Raw genomic sequence first — 19,675 nt, 5'->3', positions numbered from 1 at the left:
CATGAGCATAGTAATCTAGACTTTTTAAATGTTAAATTTAACTATTCTGTGATAGGCAAATACTGACTGCAATATGAAGCAAATTATTAGGAAGGAGATAATCAGCAGCTTGTTCTGTGTCATCTCTCTTTCTGGACTTTTTAAAAAGAATTTCCAAATATTCTTATTCTTTTATCATGGGCCTCTTGAATTCTACTTATGTCACATGCCAGAGCTTTTGGTAACCTGCCCAGAGATGCTACAGAAAGAAGAAATGAATAGGTTTTTTTTTAAAAAAATCCCTACATGACACATATTACTATAGAGGGAAGTAAGATTGTTACTTGATTTAAATCTGAAATTCTTCCCCCTCCCCTTTCCTTTTAAAATGAAAGCAAGTGATTAAGGAGGGTTATAGTTTTGGGATTTTGGATTAGCCCCAGAGAATTGAAAGTTCAATTTCACTCTCAGTCACAGAAACTCCTTAAGCGGCTGGCCATTTACTCTCTTCGATCCCAGCCTACCTCACAAAATTATTGTTGGGGGGGGATGGAAGAAGGGCTATGTATACTGTCCTGAACTCTTTGACAAAAGGCAAATATTAATCTAACAAGTAAATATAATTTATTACAAAAGGAACAAAGATAATAGTAAATGAAAAGTATGTGTAACTAAAAAAGCAATTTTTAAAAGAAAGTTATGTTATCATAAAATAGGACCAGTTTTTGGAAGAGAAATTTATATACATTATATAAATGTGCCCTTTCAAAGCTGTTTGTGGAGTCATTTTTGCACCAGCATTTGCACTTTTTAGATTTTTATGATGCTGCTTATAACTTGAAAAGTACAGACAGAAATGCATGCTGTTTATGCAAAAAATCTCACATTAATGTTAATGAATAATCACTTGCTTAAAGACTACAAGCTTGTAGACAAATGCAAAAAACATATGATCAAGCATATGTACATATTTTTGTTTTGCCTTTTCTCCTTAATTTGAAAACTGATGCAACGAAGGCTCAGTAAAGTGAGAAAAGGAACAAGTGTTTTTGTATTTTAACATTTGGGAAATATTGGTGAAAACAAATTGTAATTTGTTGTGGGTAGTTTATATCAATTTCAAAAGCAATAGTGTCCTTCAGCTTGCTAATTGAGTGCTCTGGGAGTTTGAGATCTAACACATCCAGAGCTGGGAAGACTGAACTAGAAGTAAAAACTAGATATGCAAAATAACAGGTTGTAAGTCACTTGTTCTACTAGACTGATTAGAAGGTTCTTAATGTTGAGAGGTTTGTTAGACCACTTTTAATCCCTTGTGCAAGTGATCGAAAGCTAGAATTTAACGCTAAATCCATGAGCCTCAACCCTTCCATTTTCTTCTTAGGGCTTTAGGTATCCCTAACAAACTTTGACACATCCCAAATATCAGCCATGGCATCTCGCATTGGTTTACGGATGCAGCTTATGCGAGAACAAGTACAACAGGAGGAACAACGGGAGCGCATGCAGCAGCAGACAATGATGCATTACATGCAGCAGCAGCAACAAATGCCAATGGCTCCTACCCCAGCCATCAACACACCAGTTCATTTCCAATCACCACCATCTGTGCCAGGAGAAGTCTTAAAGGTATAGTTGCGAGAATAAAACTTTGGTACTGGAGAGTGAAGGAGGCAAATAGAATAGCTTTTAAACCTGTTACGTTGCAAGAAATGAATGGCTGGCTTGCTTGCCTGTTTATTATTTATTTATTTATTAAATGTATGTGCCTCACATTTCACTATTGAGTGAGTCTTAACGGCTTACCAATATACCTGCTATATCAATTGGAAAAATAGATTGGAAAATGAGCAAGTTCCTTCATTTGAATTAAGCATTTGTGTGTGTTTAAATGCTTCCAGATGCAATTCAAGGTGCTGATGGTTAACTTAAAAGTTATTCATGGCTATTTATGGGGCCACCTCTTCCCAATTGTGCCTAGCCATCCTATTAGCTCCAACAGCAGAGGCATGTTCTGGGTCTCCCGTGAGATAGTGACCTTTTGTGTCATAGCACCTGCTCTGGAACCACTCCAATCCAGAAATCAAATTTTTGAAGAAATGAAAATCTGGCACTGCCATCAGGTTTGGGGCTCTGATATTATAGATAACTCATTTATGGAGGGGTGTTTTGTTTTAGTATGAACACAGCCTGTTTCTTTCTGAAGATGTATATATTTGAAAATTATGTGATAGCTCTTCTATTTCTCCAATACTTTTTAGGTTCAGTCCTTCTTAGAGAATCCTACCACATATCATATCCAAAGGTCACGAGACAAGAAGGTCCAAGAATATCTGTCTGAAACTTACGGGAACAAGTTTGCACCGCTACTTGGTGCTCCTTCTCCCAAGCCGCCTCCTTCAGCCTCCCCTGGGGTGAGACCATGCCATGCCATGCCCTCTTCTGCAGGCAACAGCACTCCAAACAGTCCAATGGCAATGCTTAATATCAGCTCCAATCCAGAGAGAGAGGTTTGTACGTTCTTTGGGGACACAGGAATTGTTGAAGAGGCTGGGTTAAAGCTGTGGTTAGGAAGCACTCAGGTTCTTTACCCTCATCCTGTAGTCTGCAGGATGAGGGAAAAGTCCAGCTGTAAGTCAATCACATGATTCTCTGATTATGTAACATAGGTGGGTGAGTTGGGGGGGTGTTAAAGAATGAAAGGTGGTGTTTTGCATCACACTTCTGTTACAGGAAACTATCAGAGAGAACTTGGAGTTTGGGTGATTCCGCTGAAGCCTCAGTCAGATAAAGTTGGTCAAACAACAACAAACCTACTCTGATTTGGACCCTGACTCAGCAAGTCCATCAGAGATGCTTGGGGTCTGTTCTTAGAGCAGCCCTGAGTCAGTTGGAATCAAATGTCATCTATTCAAATCAATCAATGAATCAATCTTACATTTTCCATGTCTGTACATTTATATACATTTTTGAAACCGCCATCAAAATGCATTTAAAAAAATTATGTCTGATAGCCTTTTTGTCCCTATTTTAGATAGATGATGTCATTGAAGATATCATGCAGCTGACAACTACTGTGGGTGTCTTAATCCAGAAATTCATATGCCCAATACTGTGAGTATGCCTTTAAAAAAAACTTTATTCCTAAGCAAAGAAGTGATCATTGGAGAAGGAAAAAAGCAACTGAAATAAAGTTACATCTATCCTTCCTTTCTTTCCAAATAATTAATTTGGTGTCACTGTTTTATAGGAGACCAATAGTAATATTTATGAATGCAAACATTTTAAAATAGTAAAACCTATTTTCATAACATTTGTGAGATGACACACATACATTGTAAATATTTGAGCCACCTGCATATTATGAATGGGAGATACATGGTTGGGAAGAGTGGTGAAGTGTTAAAGGCCACAGGATATTCCTGTCCTCTATTGGCCGATACTTTCTTATCCTCTATTTTCTGTCTTAGAATAAATGTGCATTTGTCTCCCTTCCTTCGTTTTCCAGCTGCCTCTGTCCAGCAGCCATATGAATGTCTATAACAGTGACCTCCAGATGACTCCTTCTGTGGTGGGCATTACCAGCAGCTCTTGCCCTGCTGATCTCACTCAAAAGAGAGAGCTTACAGGTAACATGGCAGGTTGTGTGGCCAATGTGTATATGCCTAAATGGTCAGGGCAATTTTTAGTGCTTGCTTTGCCTCAGACTGTAGGTCAGCAGTGAAACTATTTATACACATGCATGCATGTGTTTATAAAATGAAACTTGTTCTGGTTGGCCCACTGCTTTTCATAACAACTTGTTGTGATATCTTTAGATGCTGAGAGCCGTGCTTTGGCTAAGGAACGCCAGAAGAAGGACAATCATAATCTAAGTAAGTGGAGGCTGGTTAAAACCATGTGGCTGAAATGCATTCTGCTATATCTCAGTGCTCTTTTGTTGATCTAATTTGTGGTCAATAATTTAGAAACAGTATTTTTATGCACAAGCATGAGTGTGCTCTATTTATTATTCTGATGCAGAGAATGTAAAGAGATCAGTTACATTTAATGGTCATTGAATGCACGAGGAGCTGATTTACTACCCCGTGCAAAACCATGCTTTCATATAACTAATTTTATCATTTGATTTGCTTCACTATCTGAGTGATTCATAGAGTTCCCCCTCTCCCACTTAAAATGTCCTTTTGGTTTTGTTTTCCTTCAAGGGAGGGGAGGGGTTTTTAGTGATATATACATTCATGTAATAGCTGCCTTGTTCAGGAAAAATGCAGTCACACATAGTTTTATTAAATTAAAATTTAATAACCATCCTCTTGTTTGTAATCATAATATGATTACAAATTGTTGAAAATAGTAAAAAAAAACCTGTGGTATATTGCTACCCATGAATTAAATGAAGAACCCTTCTTTTCTTTTCTGGTCATATGTGGGGAAGTGACCTAACCTCTGATATGGTTCCTTATTATATTATCAGCCAGTAATAAAAGATTACAGCAAAAACCCTACTTGGTTTTTCTTTAGAAGATTGTAATATTTGGTATTTACAAAGTTTACAGCAGACCAAAAAGGAGCACAATTAGCATAGATCCGTGATGGCAAACCTATGGCACACATGCCGGAAGTGGCACGCAGAGCCAACTCTCTGGGCCCGTGAGCCGTTGCCCGTTGCTCTTCCGGGTTCCAGTGCGCTGGCCAGCTGGTCTTCACGTGTGGCAGCACCAGAAACTGGAAGAACAGCCACACATTGGTCATTGGTGCCTCAGAAACCCAAAGTTCATCTTCCCGGGATGCACATGTGCACTAGGGAGCTGCTCTTCTGGTTTCCGGCACATGCGTGCATGTGCACATGCTCCAGTTTTGGCACTTGGTGCCGAACACTGGCATAGACAGGATTCAGATAAACTATTTTATGCACATATCCAGAAATTACATATCTCAAGGTACTTCTATTCCTTTTGCTAATACTTGGCCTCCCCCTACCCCATTCACTTCTGCTCCCCTATTATATCAATACTCTTTCTTTTTATACCAGAGTTCACGTACTGCATCCTTGTTATACTTAAACACACGAACCTGCGGACTTCACCTTATCTGTTCATGTGCACCCAAATCAGCACATAGAATGCACCCTAATGAGTATTAGAACCAAAGAGCACTGCAGTTCTGTTATTCAGATGATTCACTATGCTGCTTGCTTCTTTTTAAGGTTTTGTTTGTTTTCTCTTTAATTAGATTAACACACGAAACATTTTGATTAAAAGAGGATGTTAAGGCTTTTGTTAGCAAACATATTTTTTTTTAAACTCAGAGAATTCAGGATAGATAGCTAGAAATCAGTTAGCATAAGGTGTTGACACATCTTTTGCAGATGTTTGCAGACATATTTGCAGAACCTGACTATCCCAAAATTTTGTGAGGTTGACATTACTGAGATTTAGTGCGATGTTGCAGGAAGATGGCGGAAATGACCTAACTTAAGCATAACTTTTATTAGAGAACTATTGAAAGATAGATTTGAGATGATCCTTAATGTTAAACATGACTCGAAGAGCACAATGCTGGGGTCACTCAGAAGCTTTCATTATATTTAAATGTAGTATCAAAAATCTAAGTTGTTTGTAAATGGTAATTTAGCTTTGATGATTTAATCATAAAAATATACAGTTATTTCTGCACATTGTTAAAAGGATATACTTAATGTTTTTATCTCAGTGTGTAAATTATTCTTAATGCTAAGTTTTTAAAACCACAAACATGAATCATTTAAAAAGAGAATCCAGTATTAGAATATGTAGAAAATGCCTCATTTGGAATGATATCTATCATAAAACATATATACATAAATTCTACTCAGAAGTTCAATCAACTCTGATACTGAAATACAAAGGAAAATACATGAAACTGCATAAATCATTAAACACAATGGCTTATCAAAAAATTCAATGTGTGGTATCATAAAATCCAGGAAAGAGACTGAAAATAGAGATGGACAACAGAATGCAGTGTACATATTAATTTTTAAATACTTCTTGAATCAAGGCACAAAGGAAGCAGACTGTTGGAATGGAGTGGGATCTTCAAATTTTGATTCTATGTTGCTCAAAGAGCAAGAGAATTTTGGGAGAAATTTAAAGCAAAGAGGTTCAAAATAAAATTATGGAGAAAACGGAAAAAATGATTAAAATCACAGATGTGACAGATGTTGAAAAAGTGGTTGCTACAAGCACAGACTTTTCTAAGTTATTTGATTGATCATGGAATATAGATGTTTAACATTGAATGTAAATACCCCCAAGCTAAAATTTAATTACTTGAAAAAGTTAAAATAAGCCATAATTTGCTTATAGGAAATCCACATTAGAAACAAAGACAAATACTCAAAATTACCAAAGACTTTCAATTTGATGGACAATTTAACTTTGGTTGACATATGGAGAAAAAAAAACCGCAATTACTGTACACTTATTTTTCAAAAAGGTACCACTATTATTGTTTTCAAGAATAGATAAGATGGATTTTGAAAAATTTGGCCACCAGGACTTCTAAAGTATTCTATTAAAGACTTTTTCTAATCACAACTCAGTGAATATTATTCTCAAAAGGAAACATGCAACTTTTAGATGGAGATTAATGAAATTGTTACAGAAAGACTGGACAGTCAAAGACTGTAAAAAAAATAACAAAAAAAATTGAGAATAACTTAAAAGCACAGACTTAAGAACAACTTGGGATACAAGAAAATTCATTATTACAGACTATTTTATTGCATGGGGGGGAACAAAAGAAAATATAGGTGATTTTATAAGAGATTAAAAGAAGAGGATGAATTAAAGAAATAAATGTATAACAAACAACATGATTTTATTAGGAAGTCTGATGGAAATTAGTGCTATTGTAAGAATTTTCTTACTACAAATTATGATTACCACCCCTAAATCTTAAACAGTGGTGGGATTTAAATTTTTTACTACTGGTTCTGTGCGCGTGGCAGGGTAAGGATACTGCAAAATCCCCATTCCCATCCCACTCTCAAAATTTCTGCTACCGGTTCTCCAGAACCTGTCAGAACTGGCTGTTTCATGGTCCCACCAGGAGGTATTTGATATAAGCCTGGCCACCATGGTTTGGACCCATTGCAATTTCTCTATTGCCTTGTATTTTTATAGGAAACTCAATACGGTAATCTACAGGAAATGGATTATAATAGTCAGATAAGATCTGTCCAATAAAGGCAGAAATGGTAGGTTGTATTGGAACTGCTTTGTTGTGTGAGCATCTAGATGGATTAACTGTTGTTCCTGTATTGGGTTAATGCAAAGGGAGAAATTTAGGAGTAATTGGAGTAATGCAAAAGGAGAATTTAATATTTTCTAAGGATATTCATCAGTATAGGCCCAGCCTTTCAAACCAGAGTTATTCTCCTTCTGTCATTGGTTGCCCGTTACTCAAATATTTTGTATTTTCTTAAAATAAACATTATCTCGTTATTTACTTTACCCTCTTTATACTTGTTTTTGATTAACAAAGCTGATATTTTTTATAATGTTTAATATCTCATACAGGATTTTTCTCTCTCTTTTTCTGTTCTAAGTTGAAAGAAGACGAAGATTCAACATTAATGATCGTATAAAGGAATTAGGGATGCTGATTCCAAAAGCTAGTGATCTGTAAGTTCTAGTCAATGGATTGTATTTCCTGTTCCCTCTTAAAGAGAGACAAGGGTCAAACTCTGGTTGCCTTGAGAAATAGGCAACCCAAGTAAAAGTTAAATAGGAAATTATTTTACCATGTCTGCTGTGTTGAAAACTATATTTTATTTCTGCCTTTTAAAAAACACACCAAACTTCTTTAAATTTCAAATGAAAAATTATCCAAATCAAATCCCTGCCTTTTTATTGTCTTTGTCAATACCTCTGAGGGATAATATAAGTGGGAAGGCTGACCTTCTACCCTGCATCTACTCTTTCTTCCAGGAAAAAAACATCCCTGCAGTACTCTGTTTCTAAATCTGTTTTACTCCAGTAGGCTCTGTACTGAATAGCTGCGGTTGGAGAGAAACAAAATACAAAAGAAAAGCAATTTTAAAGGAAACCACAGATATGGCTAATCTGTTTTTCCCTCATGCCTGCACACCCTGTGATTTGAATCCCTCCTGGTCCCCATTTTGTAGTGAGGTATACACTGAGCCTAGATAGAATGAGTTCTGAGTAACAATGCTGTAAAATGCCAAAATAGCACCAAGGGAGCAAGGCGGTATAAGAATAGCATCAGAAAGGAGCACCAGTGTTGTGCTCCCTTAAATAGCCATTGGCTGAGTGAGGAGTGAAAGCTGCTCCTTCATATTTCACACACCAGAGCTCTTTGCTATGGAAAGCTTATAAACAAACTAACACAACAGGCTACATTCAGATTTCAACAAGAGGGTTTGGTTAAAGATAGCATGTGATCAAGATGACACCTCATATGAATTTTAGATTAGAAGAACATTAGTCCTCCACATACATAAGTCCTATCATGTATTAGCTGTATGAAACAACTTTTGTTTAATTTCTTCAGTGTAATAATATACTCAAAATTTAGACTATAATCTTTGAAATTTAAAAGGGATTGTTTATGTGTCAGGACTGACTTTTCAAAACAGACCATCAAGCTTTAGTAGGCAGTTGCAATGGCTATTTTTAGATTTTTAAATATGTATAAAACAAAAGAACTGATTGCTGCAGTGAAGTAAACCAACTAGTTTTTCACAATTTTTGTGACGTGACCCTGCTTCGGTCAGGATGGATTGTGCCATTTGCCAACCCCTAGTGTTTGTAGCCAGAAAGAGGAACTGTGATTACGAAAATGCACACTGGTTGGGAACCCTGCAGTTGTAATCCCAACACATCTGGAGAGGCTGGGATGAGGAAAGAGTGTTTTTGAGCAAGGATCTGATAGCCAGAGAAGAGTTGAATCCGTACTAATTGGTAATGTTGGAAAAGACATTTAAAAATTATCTGGCATTTAAAAATTATCTGGCAAGAAAGCCATGTTGAAATAGAAACATAATGTAGTCAATAATGCTATGGCAAAACTTGCAGGTGGTACACACCACTGATTATTTTTACAAAATATCCAGCTGCAACAGGCAGTTTTTATATTATATATATATATATATATATATAATATATATATATATATATGTGTGGTGTGTGTGTGTGTGTGTGTGTGTGTGTGTGTGTGTTGTGTGTGTGTGTGTTGTGTGTGTATGTATGTTTATGTTTATGTTTATATATATATATATATATATATATATATATATATATATATATATATATATATTATATTATATTATATAATATACTATATATTAGCTTCCATGAGTGCTATCTATTTGCTTTGTGCATATCATGCAAGACGTAGCTGTTTCATCCCTTCAGTGTGTTCTGATGGAGAAATAAATATGTTCTGTAACTCATGTAAACATGCAATATGGCTGGTTATTGGCACAGCTTAATTTCTCCTGGGAATGTTAATGCTATGACATTGTTTATTGGTTCCTATGAGTTCCATATGACATCTACAAACTGTCTTACAATTGGATACATTTTTGGTACCAGTCTTGCTTTGTTTTCTGAGAGATTGCTTCATCCACCCAAGCTGATAAAGCAGCTTAAAAGTCCAGCAATTGGGGAGGTAGCACATCTGATCTAGAGAAGTCAAGTCATTTGGCCATAGAAAGTGTAATAAATTTATATAGTGTCTTGAATTACTGGCCTCTATGTCCATTTGTTTGAAAATCTTAATGAAAAAATTAACAGCAAGAGTTTTTCCAACTCTGGAAGTAATCCTTTGGAATGGCAACAGTTTTTTTCCTATGCTTTATTCCCAGAGATGTGCGCTGGAACAAAGGGACAATCCTGAAAGCCTCTGTTGATTATATCAGAAGGATGCAGAAAGATTTGCAGAGATCACGAGATCTTGAGAATCATTCTCGGCGTCTGGAAATGGCTAACAAGCAGCTTTGGCTTCGTATACAGGTAACCCCAATATCTTGTACTTTTTACTGCCTGTGGCATTTTTATGTGCTTATAGAAAGTGCTTTCTTTAATTATCTCACTGAAAATAGATTAGCTTAATTCTACTATTTGAATCAATGGACGCGGTGGCTCAGTGGCTAAGATGGTGAGATTGCGATCAGAAGGGTCGGCAGTTCAGTGGTTCAATCCCTAGTGCTGCGTAACGGAGTGAGCTCCCATACTTGTCCCAGCTTCTGCCAACCTAGCAGTTCGAAAGCACATAAAAATGCAAGTAAAAAATAGGGACCACCTTTGGTGGGAAAGTAATAGCATTCCGTGCACCTTCGACATTTAGTCCTGCTGGCCACATGACCACGGAGACTTCTTCGGACAGCACTGGCTCTTCGGCTTTCAAACTGAGATGAGCACCACCCCCTAGAGTTGGGAACAACTAGCACGTATGTGTAAGGGGAACCTTTACCGTTACTGTTTGAAAATCTTGCTTCGTGTTGTCATGCTAGGGAAAAACATAGAAGAGATTCAAAACATGGGCTACAAAGCCAATTCTTACAGTAATAGTCATTTCTGTGTGCTCACTGATGAACTCAGTGATTGTTGTGAAAGTCATACCATTTTTCTTAATACAACATTGCTCTCACATGGCGATGTGGCATCCAAGATAGCTTTGTTGGAAAACAGTTTATAGAAATGCTTCATTTTCATTTTCTTTTTTCTATCCTGAACTTCAAGTGCCATGGTTCCAAGTGCCCTATTTTCAGTTCCCTAGCATCTGATTTTGCTGCTAAAAAGTAATGAGCACTTTTGTTTTGTTTTAAAAAAATAAAGTGGAAATAGAAATGAGATGCTCTGGAAGACAAATTACTTTCACCATACCCACCCCAAATAGTTTGAAATTGCATAAATAAACTGTGCCTCTTGGATCATCAAATAGGTGGAGATTGTGTGGAAGACTGCAAAACTGAATGGAAGACTGGAAATGGGACAATTTGCCACTTAGAGTTAACTTTAAAAATTAAGGAAAACACCAAAAAATGGCTGATAAATATACCAGCTATTCCACTTTTGGTGCTTTCACCTGTGGGAAGTTAGTTATGGTTTCTGAATTTAGAAAGTTGCCTATCCTTGTTTTACTCTACTTGGTGTAGGAAAACATTTAAATGATTAATAAGAGCATTTATAAAGAAAAATGCAAATGAAACCAGTAAGGAAGAGATACAGAGCATATGGCTTCTGAATTTCTTCCCAGCACCTTCACTCTAGTTCAGTGGTTCCCAAACTTGGCAACTTTAAGACTTGTGGACTTCAACTCCCAGAATTCTGGGAATTAAAGTCCACAAGTCTTAAAGTTGCCAAGTTTGGGAACCACTGCTCTAGTTCATCAGAATGGAGGGAGAGTTAAAAATGGAAAAATTGGCAACATTCTTGATTACTGCCCAACTGTCTTTTCCACAAGGAACCATTAGGGTTTTTCTCTGGACTTCCTCCACAACCATAACCTAGATTTGACATTTTGAACTTAAGTCTTTCTTCTTTCAGCTTCTCTCTCTGTATGAATTTGACCTTGTCCCATTCTGGTTTTGAAGAATTACCCTGCTGACAAACCGAGTCTTGGACCCTTTGGATAAATTATTTCAATTTTTGTTAGATTGGAAAAATAAAAGAAATGGGGAAAATAATGTAGCTGTATGTATTGTAAAATTTGCATTTGCCATATGGAAGTAAAGACTGTTGTTTATTGATCATACTATACCTACCCAGTGTAGAAGGTCCCCAAGCATGAATCATAGTGTTATTATTTATTGCACACTGTTGTGTATTCATAGTAGAACAGAGCAGAGTGTCGGGGTGACTGTGATGCTTTTCTTGTGTAAGAATGCTTTTCTTGTATAAGAATTCTTTCTTTTGGTGCTTTGTTCTCAAGGAACTGGAGATGCAAGCTCGAGTCCATGGGTTACCAACCGCTTCACCTTCTGGCACGAACATGGCTGAACTAGCTCAGCATATGGTGAAGCAAGAAACTTCTGGAGAGGAGGGGACAGCAGAGCTCTTACAGCAACCACAACTGCAAGCTGAACAGGAAGCTCAGCACCTGCCTCACTTTGCTCCTCCTCCTCCTCCTCCTCCTCCTCAATCTCCTTATCATCAGCTGGACTTTACCCACAGCCTGAGCTTTGACGACAGTTGTAGAGGTTTCCATGACCCGCTGGACCCTAGCCAAAATGTCTCTTTCCCCTCCTTGTCCAAGAAGGAATTAGACTTGATGCTAATGGAGGATACTATGCTTCCTGTGGCTTCTGACCCCCTGTTTTCCACTGTGTCCCCAGAGGCTTCAAAGGCCAGCAGTCGGAGAAGCAGCTTCAGCATGGAAGACACTGATATGCTGTGAACAGAAGCCCTCCAAGGAGATTAGGAATTCAATATTGTTTATTTGTGAAGTGAAAATTCTTCATTTGACTTATATGTTTAGAATTCCTCAAAGACTTATGAGGCTAATAAGAAATGGATCCTGAATCAGAGACGGTTTGTGTTCTGGTGGGAATGGGAGAACCCTTAGCACAAAGGTTTGTCCATAATTCTTGAAATGTTAATCCCTCACGTTTTCCTCTGCCTTCATTAGCCAAAAGTGAACACAATCTGTCCTCATCTTCTGTGACTGAACGATGGATATGGTCAGTCTGATTCCTGCAGACATTTCCTGTGCCCTGTGCTCTTCTACTCCAGTCCCACAAAGCCAGTTAGAATATTTTCCCAACAATATGATTATGAACCACCCTGGACATCCAGGTAGTGCTGTGCCCTTTTGACAAGCATCTTAATCAAGATTTGCATTCAAATGTACAATAAATAACCTAAGGTCAACTGTGTCTATTCCCACCTTTTGATCTATTATCAACAGGCCAGTGGGAATGTCTTCTTTGGGTGTGCTTTCATACTGGAGTTCTTTTTTGTATTGAACAGGAACACTCAATATGCTCTTTAATAGGGTGGGGGATGTCACTAGTTAACTCTGAGTAATGATGGATGGTGATTTTTAATCCTTTGAGAAAGGAAGGGACTGTAATAACATTCACAGAACCTTTTTAATGTTTTCAGTTTCAATTAAGGCTGGGATACAACAGCCTTAATTAATGACTAGCACTTTGTTAGACCTTGATAGTTTTACCTAAAATTCGGCTTGGGCCTCTCCACTGCTTTTTCTGAATCTTTTTGGTTATCAATCCTTGACAGCTTAATGGCCATACAGGAATAGAAATGTATGAGCATCTGGAGGCATTTGAACAGCTTTTACTGCCACCAGTCATCCAAGAGACTGGGCAAATTGTTTTGCTAATTTGAACTAGATTTTACTTCTCTTTTTGTTGGTTTTTGCTTTTCAGTGGAAGGCGTGGGTGGTCTGATAGGTTGGTAGTATTTTTGTGTTTGAGAAGTATCAAGTGATATTATTTGATTTATATTAAGCTTGTTAGTCTATTCTGTTCCATACAAGCTTCCAGCTTGTATGATTTAAAGTCCTATTACTTTGTTTCTAAATTTAGGGCTGTGGAGAAACATAGGTATACTTTAAGTCTAAAGTCCACTTAATATGATTATTGAAAGAATTAAAGTAGAGCAGTCATAGCTCAGTAGTAAAACATAAAGGATGCATGCATAAGAACCCAGGTTACCACTGTTTCCAAATAAATTTCTCTTGTAACAGATAGTAGGACTGGAGATCCAGTATAAATCAAAGCAGGTGGGATCTAGACCACATCCACACCGCTGCTTTGCCCTTTCATTTGTAGCAATACATGCTGAAATACATCAGTTTGTTCTAAAGGCTGTGATTAATGGCTCTGATATTCCAGCCCTGACCATTTTCATCAATGAGAAACATCCTCCACTTGGCATGCATGATATTCTGATTACTCCATATGCTGATTCCCCCCCCCTTTTTCATCACACTCTTGACTGAATGAACATTTCTGTATTTCTTGCAATTATGGATGGATGGTTCAACTATCAACCACTAGATGACAATAGTAAGAATTTTTGTACGCTTGGCTAATATCGAATGATTGCCCAGAGCACGCAACTACTGGGTCTGTGCTGTTGAAACCTTAAAGTTTGAGAAAGGTATTTTGTTGTAGGAATTGGTATAGGAGCTGCATATTATCCAACTAACAGTATGTTAGAAACCAGGTCTCCTAAGACCAAACGTCACTGGAAACAGAATGTCGTGTGTATCATGTATCTTATATAAATTGCACATAGTATCCAGAAGCAGAATAGAATGGAAAACATCATCTTCCGAATGGAGTAGCTAAAATCATCTTCATGTTGCTTCACCTTCAGGTGAACAGTGAAACCCAGATAGTGACATATGGTGTGTTCTATAGGACACAGGAATGGCTTTAGGTTAAGGCAAAGTAGGTACTAGCCAAGGATGCCAAAGCTTAGGAGTCACCAATATTACCCCTCCTTCCTAGTTACCTTGAAAATGCAAATCTTTGTGTTAATAGCAGGAGATACCATCCATCAATGCAATCTTGGGCTCCTATATAGCCTTGAGCTAGCACTGTTGGAATGATTAGTGATTAGTAGAGGCCATAAGGAATGTAGAGGTGTTGAAGGGAAGGAGGGAGGAAGAACTGCTACAAAAAGGGATTTGAGCTCGGGCCAAGAAAATAACTTGAGAAAGTATCTCAGACAAGACCCTCATTAGTTCACCTGAAGATAAAGTGAGGGAGAGGAAACACATTCAGACTTGCAAGATTCAGCTATAAAAGGTCTGGCTGGCAATAAAAATAATCCTGACCTATATTTCTTTGGTTTTGTAGACTGGTGTCCCTTATTGGGCTAATGCTATCCTTGCACCCAAACAAGATACTATATAGATTTATTCCTAGAAAACTCCTAGTCTAACAATCTCAGTGTATTCTGTCTCCTAGAATGTGGTATTTGTAGCTTTTTAGTATACTTTTTTTTAGTCAAAAATTTCTCACTGACTTTTTTTTTTGGTCATTATTGCAACTGTTGCAATTCTTTTGTTTCTTAATAGTGAGGATGTGTTGATCTGCATTTAAGAGAAATAAAGAGAGTGGATAATTTGATTCAAGATGGAACAGTATGCTAGGAAAACCAAGTTTTTTTTTAAAAAAAGAAAAAGACTTTTTTATTATCACACAGCCAGATATATCCACTGGATTTGGCATTTTTATCCAACTATTCAGTTTATTATTATTTTATTCTCTGGAATTTGTACACTCCAGGCTCTGTATCTCCAACATGTGCATTCTCATCTAAATATATATCTCTAGTCTTTTAGGGATGGATGGAGAGCTAGATAGTTACCTTAGTACATAAGTGCTAAAATTATATAGCCTCCAAAGAAATGAAAACATTATAGTATAGCTTGAAGGGCTGTACAGGACTACTACTTCACCTTCTATTAAGGAAGACTTTAGAAGGAATTCAGAGGTTGGACTAGTAATGATGTTAGTCATATATGAAGATACTTCATGTGGCACCAAATCCAATTTAATTTTAGATTGTTTTGCAACATGATATTGGTGGCACAACTGGAAGTTCATTATTGTATAAGGAAATATCAGAATCAGAAAGCAGAGTTGGAAGGGACCGTTGAGATTTTCTAGCCCAACCCACTGTTTAAGCAGGAGACTCTATACCATTCCAGTCTCTTCTTGAAAACTTCCAGTGATAGAGTATTATATTTATATATGTATTTTATCATTCATGGAATCATTAAAAGGATAACTAGATGGCATTCTAGACTTTCAGTACCAGGATCTCTATGTTCCATTGTGTGCTCACAGAATCAGGTATTTAAAAGTATATCTCATAGAAATTCTGCTGTACATTTATATGAAATGCCCATGGAAGGATTATGGTCATTCTATAAATTCACTGTAGATCCTCTGAGAGGCTGTGTTTGTGTGTAATCTTGAGCTAGAGAGGAAATAGACAAACAGTGCCATTTTTATAACAATGTGTAAGCTTATGTACAGTGTAGGACATCCTTGGAGCCTTGTACCCACTGCCTATGAAAGTAAATTAATTTACGCAGTATAACAGAAGTTTAGAATTAGTGTTATGTAATAACCTAATGCCTATTTCAGTCACTTCATTCATCATAAACAACACTGAATGTGTGAATTTGTAGTGGAATATTTTTTCAAACAAGGAATGTACTAAAAGATATATTGTTGTACTTCTAATTCATATCAAACAGTATTTTAAAAAACTGAATAAGAAAAATGAATAACTCATTGAAAGTCGTTTGGGATTTCTGCAAATATTCCATTTTACTATTTCATGATGCATTGGGTCATCCTTTGAGAGCTACTTGCTTACCTAAGCAGAGAAACCATATGACCAGTATGGGCAGAAAAGCAGAGGAAACAGGAGAGATTTCCAACTTCCTGCCAGTTTCTCTACTGCTGTTGTGGGAAAGCTGGAAATTACTCTTTCTCCTCCATGGCTGACCCTCAGAATTGCCGGCCACTTTGCTGGGAGTGGGGGATAACAAAAGGAGTTGCAGACCATGAGGAAACCTGCACCTCTGATTCCCATCCCAGCACATCCCCAAGGGACCCCTCCCTCCAGGGAGGAAGAGGGCTCTCCTGTTGATTGCCAGTGCCTCCCAGTCAGCCCTACCTTGCCAATAGCATCCAAATCAATCCCTCCTCTTTTCTTTGCTGCCAACTCCTATTAAGACATTTCAAAGTTTAGCCTGGGTTCCAAAGCAGCCAATTGCCACTTGCCTGTTGGCCCTTGCCACCAGCTAATTGGGTGCAGAGATTAGAGGGAAGTGGGAAAGAAGGTGGGGATCCAGCCTTCTCATCTTCCCTTGTGCCATACAATTTACAAGTTTCTGCCAAGTGGGGTCAGAAGGATAGTGTCACTGAAGCAGCCACAAGTTCCCCAAATTTCATTCCAACAGTAGTCATGAGTCCTGGCATTCTGTAAGTTAACCCATTTGAATTGCCTTGGTTCAATAATTGTGGTCCTATATCTCCCAATTTTGCCCTATTGGAAGTTACATACAAACAGACACAAGAGCTTTAGTAGGGCATAGATGTTATGAGGTGCTTCTGCAGATACATTATGTAATTATGTAGACATGTATTGTGCAGTGTGTGTATCACTGATTTCCAAGATTGGTTGCTCAGAAAGCCTTAAAGCACTTGTTTTCCTCAGGATTAAAAACTGTTTGTAACTCCTCCTTAAAAGTCATAAAAGTGATATAATTTGTGAAACAAAACACCGAAAACTGGGTGAAAGATTTGTATGTTCTCTTTCAATAGCAGTAGGCTAGCATCCACCATAAGGATATACTTTGAGTATATAATGTTGTTGTGTTAGAAATCACAAGGGTTTAATATAAACGGATGACATGCATATTGTGTGTAGATCCTAACTGGAGCAGAGAGAATATTTTTTCAATTTGAGAACTGCGAGGGGGAAATCCTTATATGAGAATTAATCATACTTTTTGTTGTTAAAAAAAATTCTTTAAGAAAAGGAAAAGAAAAATGCACTGTGCTCTGATTCTGAAATGTTACTACTGTTTTATAAATAAATGTTCAAAGTAATGGACTGGAACAGAGGGGAAACAATCATTAAATTTATTTATTTAATATCAGTTGATATATTATTTGCCTGTTTTGGAGTTGGAGGAGCTCATTAATGCATTAACACCACGTCTATTATAAATTTGCTTCTTACCACTGAAAGATAATATGGTGTGAGGAAAATGGTATCTTTCATAAACATAACTTTCCAATGATTCCGGTTTTCTTTAGTTGTCACAAAAATAACGTGGAAGAGAAAAATGGCATTATTTGTAATAAACCCTGAAAAGAACTATATTGTTATCCCTAAATGCTGCTATTTTAGGAAAAAGCAATACTTGAACAATGAGCTCATTTTGATCAGAGAAAAGATATGAGAACCATTCTATTGTTGGAAAACTGAGTAAAGAATGTTCCAATTACAGCAAGGATCTTTTGCTTAAAAATACTGTACTTCTAATTTTTTTGACACTTATCAACTACATACTTTCTGCCTAATGGAAAAAAAACATATTTTGCCTAATGAAAAAAGCCATACAAATATCCTGATCTACTTTCAGTATTTTTCAATTGGAAAAATATTACATTTTTAATATTATATATGTATTAAATATTATATAAACCCTAAGGGGAAGGGTAGATTAGATTGTGGTTCACAGATTTAGGATAAATGTATCATTTTCAATTTTAGATTTAATCACATCCTATTGCTGTGCATGTGTATCTCTTTGTCTCCTTAAAGTCAACGTCAAGGAGACAATAATTAAGATGGTCTTCTTACATTAAGTGGCAAAGTGAGAATCATTTTAAAAACCAAAGCAAGGGGGAGAAAGTCCTTCATACCTGTAATTGTTACAGTGGTTAAAAATTGGACTTGGTTTAGGGCAGGGATGTCAAACTCAAGGCCCACAGGCTGAATCCAGCCCACAGGATGCTTAGATCTGGCCCTCATGGCTGGCCTGGAAATAGCAAAGGACTGGCCCATGGTACCTCTACAGGCCAAACTAGGCCATGGGAGCCCCTTCCCACCCACCCTGGACCCCCTTTTGGCCGGCAGAATGCTGCAAGAGGCCATTTGTCCCATCTCCCCACCCCCCAGCCAGCCCACAGAGGACAACTACAATGCTGATCCAGCCCTTTAAGAAATTCAGTTTGACACCCCTGGTTTAGGGGAACCCTGATTCAAATACAGCCATAATCATGGAAAGTAGATGACTTTGAACTAATCACTCTCTTAGCCCAATCTCACAGGGTGGGTGCTGCAGAGATAAAAACTTCAAATCTAACAAATGAAAAAAAAAACTTGGTAAATCTATCTTCAGTCACCTTCCAAATGGTACCTGTGCTGGGAGTTCCCCTCTTTCCATTTTCCAGGACCACCAACTGAACAGACTAACTCAGCTCACTGTTAATAGCAGCTGGAAACCGATGACCTGAAATGAGCATCCAGGGAGAAGAAGAACCTCCAGATTTTCTTCTTTCGGTCTAGCCTACGATATTGAGCAAAATGCTTGCTGTTTCCCTCCCAATGTTTGGCTTATAATTGATGGAATAGCAGGAATCCAGCAATTGATAAAGGTCAATTGGAAGAGGAGGGGAAAGTGGAGGGAGGGGTATCTGATGGTGCAGTATATGAATAGGGACAGCTGTGTCCAGCTTCCCTCTCTCACACCTGTATTTCTGAACCACAAATCTCATTTAATTCTATGATTAAAAGCTCCCAAAAGATCTCTAAATTGTGTGGATGTGCCTTAAAATGGCAAATGCAGTTCAGCACAAGCAAATACAAACAAATGCTCATGTGTGCATGCACACACAAAATTCTAGGCATCATGCACTTTAAATGGAATCGGAACCAGTAGCGACCATCAGAAAAGGAAGCTTATGGTCATTGTAAATAGTTTAATGAAAATATCACAATTTGCAGCAAACTGTGCTTATGGACTAAGAGCACCAGATGGTGCTGTTGGCATGGCATCCAGGAGTTTTTAACTGCCATCTGGTTTCAAGCTCAGAATTTTCTTTTATCCACATTTCAGTATAATTTTGCTGTACTGAATGTTCTGCACAGCATATCAAATTGACATACTAGTAGTTGCCATT

The 19,675-nt window shown here is 37.5% G+C and overlaps 1 protein-coding gene across 1 annotated transcript in view; it reads left to right on the top strand.

Annotated features, from left to right (window-relative positions):
- The window catches only part of TFEB (transcription factor EB), a 79,642-nt gene extending 62,002 nt beyond the window's left edge, over positions 1–17,640 (top strand). Inside the window, 9 exon segments of the mRNA XM_032218345.1 lie at positions 1,364–1,608; positions 2,241–2,489; positions 3,014–3,041; positions 3,044–3,093; positions 3,488–3,608; positions 3,798–3,854; positions 7,574–7,649; positions 9,854–10,001; positions 11,923–17,640. Of these exon segments, the coding sequence (XP_032074236.1) occupies positions 1,411–1,608; positions 2,241–2,489; positions 3,014–3,041; positions 3,044–3,093; positions 3,488–3,608; positions 3,798–3,854; positions 7,574–7,649; positions 9,854–10,001; positions 11,923–12,387 (1,392 nt within the window). The 5' untranslated portion in view covers positions 1,364–1,410 and the 3' untranslated portion in view covers positions 12,388–17,640.
- The last annotated feature ends 2,035 nt before the right edge of the window (positions 17,641–19,675 follow it).

This window comes from Thamnophis elegans, chromosome 5, assembly GCF_009769535.1.
Source record: "Thamnophis elegans isolate rThaEle1 chromosome 5, rThaEle1.pri, whole genome shotgun sequence".
Taxonomy (NCBI): domain Eukaryota; kingdom Metazoa; phylum Chordata; class Lepidosauria; order Squamata; family Colubridae; genus Thamnophis; species Thamnophis elegans.
The sequence above is the reverse complement of the archived record's forward strand: the minus strand, read 5'-3'. Positions and strand labels throughout refer to the sequence as shown.